This window comes from Hippopotamus amphibius, chromosome 16, assembly GCF_030028045.1.
Source record: "Hippopotamus amphibius kiboko isolate mHipAmp2 chromosome 16, mHipAmp2.hap2, whole genome shotgun sequence".
Taxonomy (NCBI): Eukaryota; Metazoa; Chordata; class Mammalia; order Artiodactyla; family Hippopotamidae; genus Hippopotamus; species Hippopotamus amphibius.
Genome location: NC_080201.1, coordinates 12,658,184 through 12,668,997, shown reverse-complemented (window position 1 = coordinate 12,668,997; position 10,814 = coordinate 12,658,184). Strand labels below are relative to the sequence as shown.

At 42.2% G+C, this 10,814-nt stretch overlaps 1 protein-coding gene across 4 annotated transcripts in view; it reads right to left on the bottom strand.

Annotated features, from left to right (window-relative positions):
• Positions 1 to 508: 508 nt before the first annotated feature.
• The window catches only part of WDR59 (WD repeat domain 59), an 88,605-nt gene continuing 78,299 nt past the window's right edge, over positions 509 to 10,814 (bottom strand). For all 4 annotated transcript variants that reach the window (XM_057712172.1, XM_057712174.1, XM_057712177.1 and 1 more), the window contains one exon: positions 509 to 1,303. In XM_057712172.1, the coding sequence (XP_057568155.1) occupies positions 1,068 to 1,303 (236 nt within the window). In that variant the 3' untranslated portion in view covers positions 509 to 1,067. The remainder of the gene's footprint in view (positions 1,304 to 10,814) is intronic.

The following is a 10,814-nucleotide window of genomic DNA, read 5'->3' as shown; positions in this document are numbered from 1 at the left end:
TTCATATTTTGAGACATGGAGTTATATTTCTTAAGCTAATCAATTTGGAACTGTAAAATTCTAAGAAATAAAATTCCAGAGCAACATGGAAAAGATGTTTCTTTCCTGGCACATACAAAATGGGAAGGGTTGAGAATCATTCTGGAGAATTGGTGGATGCAGATACACATGGGTTGAAGCCTATGAAGAAGCCCAAGGGAAGAGTGAAGGCTTTTACGGGAATCCAACCAACCTGCACAAACGGCAACGGGAGACTCTCACAGCAATCCTGCCACGTAACCGCATTTTCCTTTTGCTAAAAGAAACGATTTAAAACAAAAAAAACTCTTGGGGTTGGGAAGAATCTTACAAGTCAAATTCTATTTTCTCCTGTTGCATGACAAAAGCAAATCGCATTTCCTTTGAAAATCTGAGCACTGACTTTGATCTTATCCCAAAGAGTTAATTTCAGTTAGAAGTGGAATAAAAAAAGACTCACTAAAATATCATTCAACCTCATCTTTTTTTTCCCCAATGATTACTAGAATTTTATTAGCCAAGGGAGAACAGCTGGAAGAGAAATAAAAAAAAAATACATCTTAAGGATCCTTAAGTACATTACATATTTATAATTTAAGTATCATATTTTAAAAGGTCACAGTCCATCAGTTCATAAATGCACCAACTTATGTCATGGGTCCATTTGTCAACTGAATTAACGTCCACTGTCCTTTGGCTCAGGAGACTGTCCTTTGTATCCGACCTTGATCCCTGTGATGGCATCAGAAAAGATGCTGTCGGTGGTTTAAGGTTAACATCTTAAAGGTAAACACGGCTCTGGAGGCAGGTGCTTTTCTCCAAGAAAACTTCCACCTGCCTGCGTCCTCCTCCACCAACATCCATGCCACCAACAGCCAACAGAAGAGAAGGCAAAGGCTCACAAACAGCTGGCACTGTGTCGGTCTTTGAGGGGAACACATCCCGGTCTAGTTGGGGGTGGGTTCTGGAGCCTCCCTCCTGGCAGAGAGCTTGTTACCAGGCATTGATGGGTTATCTGGGATTTCCCACAACTCGCACGGCCTGTCAGTTCAGAAAGTGCTTTCGAGCAAGCAGTGGCACCCACACCCAGTGGGACACACCTCCTGGGTCCGAAACCACTCCATCATGTGGCTGGTGTGTCCCCCGTGCCCGCAGGTCAGGCAGAAGTTGGACGACCCTCGCACAGCCACGTGGCAGATGGCGCACTGGAACGTGAAGCCTTTGCAGATGGCACACTGCGTGCCCCGGACCTCGCTCCGGCAGTGGCTGCAGTATACGCCGAACTCTGGAGAAGGGTGGAGACGGCCAAAAAAGAGACACAGTGAGTTCAGTTCTGCAAAGGGGAACTGGGCATTATGAGTAAGAAAGATGTACTCATTTGGGGGATTCTGTAGGATCCTATTAGACCACTGTTGTTCAATTTTTTTTTTTAAATGGCAGAAACCCTTCTGCTACAATCCTACTAAGTGTTATAAAGAGGAGCTGCTGTCACCGCAGTGGCACACGGGCAGAGGGTGTGGCAGACGCCTGGCTCTCAGAGGCCCTGGGTGCAAACCCCAGGGCCTGCAGCGGTGGAGGTTCCGTCTCATGCCTCTTCCACCCCAACAGCTACAGATGCAGAGAAGGAAGTTAACAAACGTTCGTCTGAAAGCACAGAAGGATCGGTCAACATGTAGGCGGGAACTGACCGGTCTTACAATCTCTTCCCTACCTGTCTGCCAATGACCCAGCGGCCTAAGATGGACGGAGTCAGGACACAGCAGAGCTGCCCCAGCGCGAGGGAGAGGCGTCAGGACTGCCCTGCTCCACTGGTCTCCAGCCTCCCCCGAAGTCCCTGTCCGCTTCAGCCACAGCCCTGGGTCCAGGCAGCCCATGTTAACTACCCAGTTCCCCTGCGCATCCCCTGCTGCCTGGAGACCCTTCCTCCTCCCTGCCCGCCTTCCACTGTGCTGCATCTACAGGCTCTTCCCATGTGGTCTACAGGCTCTTCTGGTGGTCCCCTAACCACCTGGCCCTAACCAAACCCCGCTGCCTCTGGCCTCCAAAGGAAAGGCTGGTTCTGTCTTCCACTGTAAGGATGGAGGGGCGGGAGGGGAGGGTGCCGCATGGCTGCCTCCAGACCTTACTCTCCTCTTGAGGCTACTGCCCCCTGGTTTCACCATCCTTTCTCCTCTTCCTCTGCTGTCATCTACCAACGTTCTGGACACACGCCCCCATGCCCTGAAGACCTCTGCTCTTGGTTCTCAATCGTCCCTGCACCCCAATCCTTGGCATCTTCAAAATCCACACCACTAACCCTCTGCACACCTGGCCTTCCAGCTCACCATCCTCTCACCTCTAATCCACCACCGTCTTTCATGCTATCCAAAGGTCACTTGCACTTTGATGCAATTAGTCCCTCTCTGGCTGTAGTTTCCCCTCCAACCAGAATGAATTACACAGTCTCACTTCACAGTCACATTTTTGCAAATATCCTGAACTCCTTGGCCCCTCTCTCCCTCAGGGTACCACGTGGCAAAACCTCAACCGGGATGAGCTCCATCCCTGGCCTTCTCTGCATCCGCCCCGGAGTGTTCCTGTGGGAAGGTGCACTGTCAGGATGCTCTTCTCCCTGACTGCACCTCCGTGTAGACTCCCGGCTTATGTGCAGTGGTCGGGCTTTTCCTCCCCAATTCCAGGTGCCCGCTTCGCACCTCCGCCACGTTCTTAAATTCCTCCCACACGCCTCTCTCTCTCCCTCTCTCACCTCATGGCCTCTTTTCTCCCTTCCCTTAGAAAACAGAAGCCTTCCAATGAGGGACACTTCATCTCAACACCCCCAAATCTTCACATCTCCCTCTTCTTTCACCTCCTACAGTAGAGGAAGGGTCCTGGGTTCTTTCTTCTATCAAAGCCAGCTCCTTTGCTTCACTACAATAGTTAGTCATAAAGATGGACCAAGAGAGACTCTAAATACATGGTAACTAAGGAACAAATTTTATGGTAGTTCACAGTTAAGGTAAATCCTAAGATTAAACTGGTTTGAAAATCTGGGTTAAAAATAGCTATGTCTTCTCTAAGCATAACTTTAAAAAAATTTTGTTGGAGTATAGTTGATTTACAATGTTGTGTTAGTTTCAGGTGTACAGCAAAGTGATTCAGTTATACATACATTCATTCTTTTTCAGATTCTTTTCTCACATAGGTTATCACAGAATATTGAGTAGAGTTCCCTGTGCTATACAGTAGGTCCTTGTTGGTTATTAATGTCATGTACAGTAATGTGTGTATATTAAACCCAAGCTCCTGATTTATCCCTCCCCGGCCACGTTTCCGCCTTGGTAACCATAAGTTTGTTTTCGGTATCTGTAAATCTGTTTCTGTTTTGTAAATAAGTTCGTTTGTATCACTTTTTAAAAATTAGATTCCACATATGAGTGATAATGATATCTGTCTTACTCTGTCTGACTTACTTCACTTGGTATGATAATCTCTAGGACCATCCATGATGCTGCAAATGGCATTATTTTGTTCTTTTTTAAGGCTGAGTAATTTTCCATTGTATATATATACCCCATCTTCTTTATCCATTCATCTGTTGATGGACATTTAGGCTGCTTCCATGTCTTGGCTGCTGCAAACAGTGCTGCAGTGAACGCTGGGGTGCATGTATCTTTTCAAAGTATGGTTTTCTCCAGATATATGCCCAGGAGTGGGATTGCTGGATCATGTATTAGTTGGATATTTAGTTTTTTAAGGAACCTCCACAGTGGTTGTACCAATTTACATCCCTGCCAACAGTGTACGAGGGTTCCCTTTTCTCCACACCCTCTCCAGCATTTATTGTTTGTAGACTTTTTGATGATGGCCATTCTGACTGGTGTGAGGTGATACCTCATTGTAGTTTTAATTTGCATTTCTTTGATAATTAGTGATGTTGAACATTTTTTTCATGTGCTCTTTGTACATCTATATGTCTTCTTTGGAGAAATGTCTATTTAGATCTTCTGCCCATTCTTTGATTGGGTTGTTTCTTTTTTTGTTTGTTTGGTATAGAGCTGCGTAAGCTGTTTGTATATTCTGGAGATTAATCCCTTATTGGTTGCGTTGTTTACAAATATTTTCTCCCATTCTGTGGGTTATCTTTTCATTTTGTTTATGGTTTCCTTTGCTGTGTAGAAGCTTTTAAGTTTAATTAGGTCCCATTTATTTATTTTGTTTTTATTCTCACTACTCTAGGAAACAGATTAAAAAAGATATTGCTGCAATTTATGACAAAGAGTGTTCTGCCTATGTTTTCCTCCAAGGGTTTTACAGTGTCTAGCCTTAAATTTAGGTCTTTGATACACTTTTGAGTCTATTTTTGTGTATGTTGTTAGAGAATGTTCTCAATTCATTCTTTTTTTCTTTTTTATAAATTTATTTATTTATTTATTTTATTTATTGGCTGCATTGGGTCTTCGTTGCTGCACATGGGCTTTCTCTAGTTGCTGCAAGCAGGGGCTACTCTTCATTGTTGTGTGCAGGCTCCTCATTGTAGTGGCTTCTCTTGTTGTGGAGCATGGGCTTCAATAGTTGCGGCACATGGGCTCAGTAGTTGTGGCTCATGGGCTCTAGAGCACAGGCTCAATAGTTGTGACACACGGGCTTAGCTGCTCTGTGGCATGTGGAATCTTCCCAGGGCAGGGCTTGAACCCCTGTCCCCTGCATTGGCAGGCGGATTCTTTACCACTGTGCCAGCTAGGAAGTCCTCAATTCATTCTTTTACATGTTTTCCCAGCACCACTTATTGAAGAGACTGTCTTTTCTCCATTGTATATTCTTGCCTCCTTTGTCATAGATTGACCATAGGTGCATGGGTTTATCTCTGAGCTTTCTATACTGTTTCATTGATCTATATTTCTGTCTTTGCACCAGTACCATACTGTTTTGATTACTGTAGCTTTGCAGTACAGTCTAAAGTCAGGGAGCCTGATTCCTCCAGCTCCATTTTTCTTTCTCAGGATTGCTTTGGCTATTTGGGGTCTTTTGTGTTTATGCACAAATTTTAAATTTTTTGCTCTAGTCCTGCAAAGCATAATTTTTTTTATATTATGTAAGACTTTGCTTTGTGTTCTCATTAAAAACTGATTAGTTTATATTTTTAAAATTCCCTTTACTGGTTTTATTGGTTTGAAAATATTCAACACTTAAAATTATGAAAATGTAAAAACTGTGTGTTCAAGTCAATTGAATTAAAATAACATGTCTTTTTTAAAGGGTTGTTCTTGGGACTTCCCTGGTGGTCCAACGGTTAAGAATCCACCTTAAGAATTGAACATGGGTTCAATCCCTGTTCGGGGAACTAAGATCCCACATGCCATGGGACAACTGACCCTGCACATCACAACTACTGAGCCTGTGCACACTAGAGCCCACGCACCACAGTAAAGAGAAGCCCACATGCCGCAACTAAGACCCAATGCAGCCAAATAAAAAAATTAATATTTTTAAAAATAAGTAAAATAAAAGGGTTGTTTTTTGGCACTTGAGATAGCTGTAAATGTAAACTTAATTATTCTCCATTTCTAGAAAGCTGAGTAAAATGATTAAAAAGTCATCTCTCTGAAATATTCAATATATCATCAGTAATCATGTTTCTTTTTAGTGTGTCACTTAAACATAATTTCTAACATTCTTATTAAGACCCTGAACTGATATTTCATTTAACTAAAGAATAACCTTTAGGGGTGTGGGCAATTCTAAATGGATATAAATTCCCAAAGAGAGAAAATACAAAAACACTATAAGTCACTGAGCATAATCTTGATGTTTCTCTCTTGCCTCTCATTGTTACACATAATGGAATGACCACTAGTTAACAGCTGGTATGAGTGTGCGTCCACTTTGGGCCATGCTTGTAAACATGCTAACTTTCACCACTTTAGCAGTACCAAGGGATACAGAATGTGTTCAAAATCGCTTAGCAATGTACAAATCTCCCAAGACTGAACCAGGAAGAAACAGAAAATATGAACAGACCAATTACTAGTAATGAAATTGAATCAGTAATTTAGAAACTCCCAACAAACAAGAGTCCAAGAACAGATGGCTTCACAGGTGAACTCTACCAAACATTTAGAGAAGAGTTAACACCTCTCCTTCTCAAACTATTCCAAAAAATTACAGAGGAAGGAACACTGTAATTTACAAGGCCAGCATCACACTGATACCAAAACTAGACAAAGACATCACACAAAAAAAGAAAGTTATAGGCCAATATAACTAATGAACATAGATGCAAAAATCCTTAACAAAAGATTAACAAACTGAATCCAACAATACAGCAAAAGGATCATACACCATGATCAAGTGGGATTCATCCCAGGGATATAAGGATTCTTCAATATACACAAATCAATCAATGTGATACAACACATTAACAAATTGAAGAATAAAAACCATACGATCTGGGACTTCCATGGTGGTATAGTGGTTAAGAATCCATCTGCCAATGCAGGGGACATAGGTTCGATCCCTGGTACGGGAAGATCTCTCATGCCGCAGTGTAACTAAGCCCATGTGCCACAACTACTGAAGCCCACTCACCTAGAGCCTGTGCCCCCCCACTAGCCACAACTAGGGAAAGCCCATGCACAGCAATGAAGACCCAACACAGGCAAAAAATAATCAAATAAATAAAATAATTTTTTTAAAAAACCATATGATTATCTCAATAGGTGCAGAAAAAGCTTTTGACAAAATTAAACAACCATTTATGATAAAAAACTCTCCATAAAGTGGGCATAGAGGGAACCTACCTCAACATAATAAAGGCCATATATGACAAACCCACAGCTAACATCATACTCAACAGTGAAAAGCTGAAAACATTTCCTCTAAGATCAGAAACAAGACAAGGATGCCCACTCTTACCACTTTTATTCAACATAGTACTGGAAGTCCTAGCCATAGCAATCAGAGAAGAAATTTAAAAATCTAAATTGGAAAAGAAGTAAAAATGTCACTTTTTGCAGATGACATCATACCATACACAGAAAATCCTAAAGATGCTACCAGAAAACTACTAGAGCTCATCAATGAATTCAGCAAAGTTGCAGGATACAAAATTAACACGCAGAAATCTGTTGCATTTCTACACACTAACAATGAACTATCAGGAAGAGAAATTAAGGAAACAATCCCATTTACCATCACATCAAAAGAATAAAATACCTTGGAATAAACCTACTTAAGGAGGTAAAAGACCTGAACTCAGAAAAGTGTAGGACACTGATGAAAATCACAAAGCTGTCAAATGTCTCTTTACAGGAACACTGACAAACTTGGGGAGCTCAGGGAAGGAGACATATAATCACAGGTATAGCTTTCATGGATGAAACCTGGTAGAGGCGAAATGGATCATTCTTGGTTCCTAACAGACAAACTAATAAGGACAATAAAAATACTGCTGATACATGGAATGATCAAATTATCATTCCCAAGGCTTTTACGACATCTCCAGGTGGACGCTAACTCCAAAGGTTTAGTGTCATACAATTCTAGTTTGTTAACCATGCAGAAAGGGACTTCCCAGGTGGCGCAGTGGTTAAGAATCTGCCTGCCAATGCAGGGGACACGGGTTCAATCCCTGGTCCAGGAAGATCCACATGCCACCGAGCAACAAAGCCCGTGCGCCACAACTACTGAGCCCGCGCTCTAGAGCTCACGAGCCACAACTACTGAAGCCTGTGTGCCTAGAGCCTGTGCTCTGCAACAAGAGAAGCCACTGCAATGAGAAACCCATGCACTGCAAGGAAGAGTAGCCCCTGCTCGCTGCTAACCAGAGAAAACTTGTGCACACAGCAACAAAGACCCAATGCAACCAATAAATAAATAAATTCAATAATTAATTTTTAAAAAAGAATAATTCTGTCTAGCATTATCCCCTCAAAATAAATGAAGTCTTGAGTCTTTTCTATAAATGTCTAATCCCCTAAATAAAAACAACTTTCTCTCTCAAATCTTGCTGCTGATACAGGGCAACCCTTGCCCATAAGGTAAGTGTGAGAGGAAATCGCTGGTTCTCCACCAGGAGGAGACCAACTTGGCAACCTTGTTATATTCAATACCTGCTATTTCCTGTATTTGGGTAGTCTGACTCTTCCAAAGGAAAAACTTTAAGGATGAAATACTTAAGGTTTTAGTCTGTGACTCTTTCACAATTCACTCTCCCCTCTTCTTTTTGAAATTTTTTAACACTGTTCGTAATGGTATTAGAACATACTATTCATTCGTGTACATCATTTAACTCTTCATGAGCTTCTGTTTTCTCTCTCTCATTGGATTACAGACTTCTTGAATGACCGCCTCCCCAAACCCCACTTTATAGTTTTCTGTCCAGCCCACAGAACTCAGCACAACCTTTATAACAGGCAGTGTCAATAAGGCTAGCTGACTGACAGATTGACACATCAGTTACATATCTCTGTGATTCATTTATTTCCTTGAAAACTAATTTTAAAAGACGAATTGCTCCAGGCCATCATTAACCTCTCCTGGATATATCTGCATGCCTGTAGATGCTCTGAAAAATATATCACCTAAACAGCATTTTGTGTCTGCACTTCTTCACATACATGCACTAAGATAATGCATATTAAAATAATCCTTGCTGGGACGTCCCTGGTGTCCAGTGCCTAAGACTCCATGCTCCCAATGCAGGGGGCCCGGGCTTGAACCCTGGTCAGGGAATTAGATCCCATGTGCCACAGCTAAGAGTTCGCATGCTACAACTAAAGATCCCACATGCCACAACTAAGACCTAGCGCAGCCAAATATATAAATATTAAAAACAAAATTTAAAAAATTTAAAATTTTTTAAATAAAATAATCCTTGTTATTCAATATCTAAATCTATGTATTACTTTAGCTTGTTTTTTTAAATTGAAACTATATTCACACAACTTAGAGTCAAGTTATTCTACATATTGTATTATCAAAAGCAGAATTCCCTTCCACCCCCACACCCATCACTCCCTAGATGAAATTCTCCTAACCCATTTCACTATTTCTTCAGTTTTTACCTCCCTATCTCTACACACCATTTTTATAAAGCTATTTTTTAACTGTTGTATTTAAGCACTGTCTGTTGACCTTCCGCAGTGGAAGCTCTTTCACTCCCCAATCTCCCCAAGACTCAAGCACTACCTGTTCCTCATCTTCCCCATGCAGTTCTATTATCAGTTGGTTGGATCAGTATTGTTTTTACATTATTTCTCTAGGTAAATATTATTCAAATCAAGCCACATACCATGATGGCTTCCATTCTTTCTTGCACATTTTGCTTTTCCTAGAGTTAGTCTTGTTTTTGTTTGCTTAGTTACATACTTACTGATAATTCATCTCCAAATATCTGAATCTTCTATAAATACACTACATATCCTAAAACACACAGATTTTTTTCTCTTCTTGGAGACAATGCTCTGAAGCTCCAACCTGGACAGGTCTGTCTGCAGGTCTGTCACGTACAGCTCCCTTCACCATCATCCTGATACCCTGGGTTCCTGGCTTGAATCTATTTCTCCTCCTTAGATAGGCTGAAGGTTTACTTTTACACTTGCTGGATAACTTGGCTACAGAATTCTAGGTTAGAATTCTAAGAGATTCCAAGAGGATCATTTTCTTGAGAACAGGGAAGGCACTGCTGCACTGCTGTCGTCTAGTTCCAGTATCTAGTTCACTGCTCCTGAGAAGTGTGATGCTATCCATACCCCTATCCTTTCTATGTGACCTGTTTTCTCTCTCGGGAAGCTTCTAGGATCTTCTCTATAGCCCTGGGTCTGTCTTTATTTGTATTCTAGCTATGTGGTGGCCCCTTTATCAGGAAATGCGTCCACCTTCTCTAGAGAATGAACGTCTAGTTTTCTGCTGGGGGAGAGGAAGGCTGATAACTGCTCTGCAAACTAGGAGTGGGGATCTGGGGACCCTAGAAGGGCCATCGCACAATACTCCTGTTTCTGACCCCACCTTCATGCCACCTGCAGAGGTACCCGGTACCACTCATTCCTGAGCCATGAGGGGGTTCTGCCATGTGTGTTACTGTTTTTCTGCCTGCCAGTTCAGGGCTCAGCTTTCTCCCTGTAAGATCAGCTATCACCAACCTATCTGCCCCCCACATTCCAAATTTTATTGCCAGCGTTTCTTCCCCTTGCATGGTTGTGTCTTTTCAGAAAAGCTCTATGCAGACACTCGGGCGGGGTCTGGGGCACAAAGGAAATCAATGCGTGTCCAGTCCACTCTTTAGGTCTGTCTTCCATGTCACTCTTTAGAAAACATCTCTTCTCTTAGCTTCTTTCACATTACAGTCTTGCTTTTCCTTAAAACACACCGGTATCTCATTCTAAGTCTCTGTTTCTAGTTCTTCCTCCAAGACTCAAGCTCCAAGTACTGGTTCCTCGCAAGGCCTAGAGTGAGTGGGCTCTCTTATTTGCTCCCCCCATGCCCTTCCTCCCCACCTCCCAGCTCCCAGGTGAATGCACTCAACTCTCACAGCTTGAACACCACTAATATGCTGAAGGTTTCCAAATTCCTAGTTTCAGCCCTAAACTCTCCTTTAAGCTCCAGACTTGTATCCAACTGCTGACATGACTTCTACAGTCTGAACCTCGCCAGCATTTTCGACTGTCCCAAACTGAGTTTTCAACTTCTCCCAATCTTTTCTATCGTAGAACATGACACCACCCAGTTGCTCAAGCTGGAAACTTAGGAATCATCTAAGCTTTGCCTCTTTTCCTCAAGCCCACATCCAACTTGTTAGTAAGTCATATTGAGTCTAC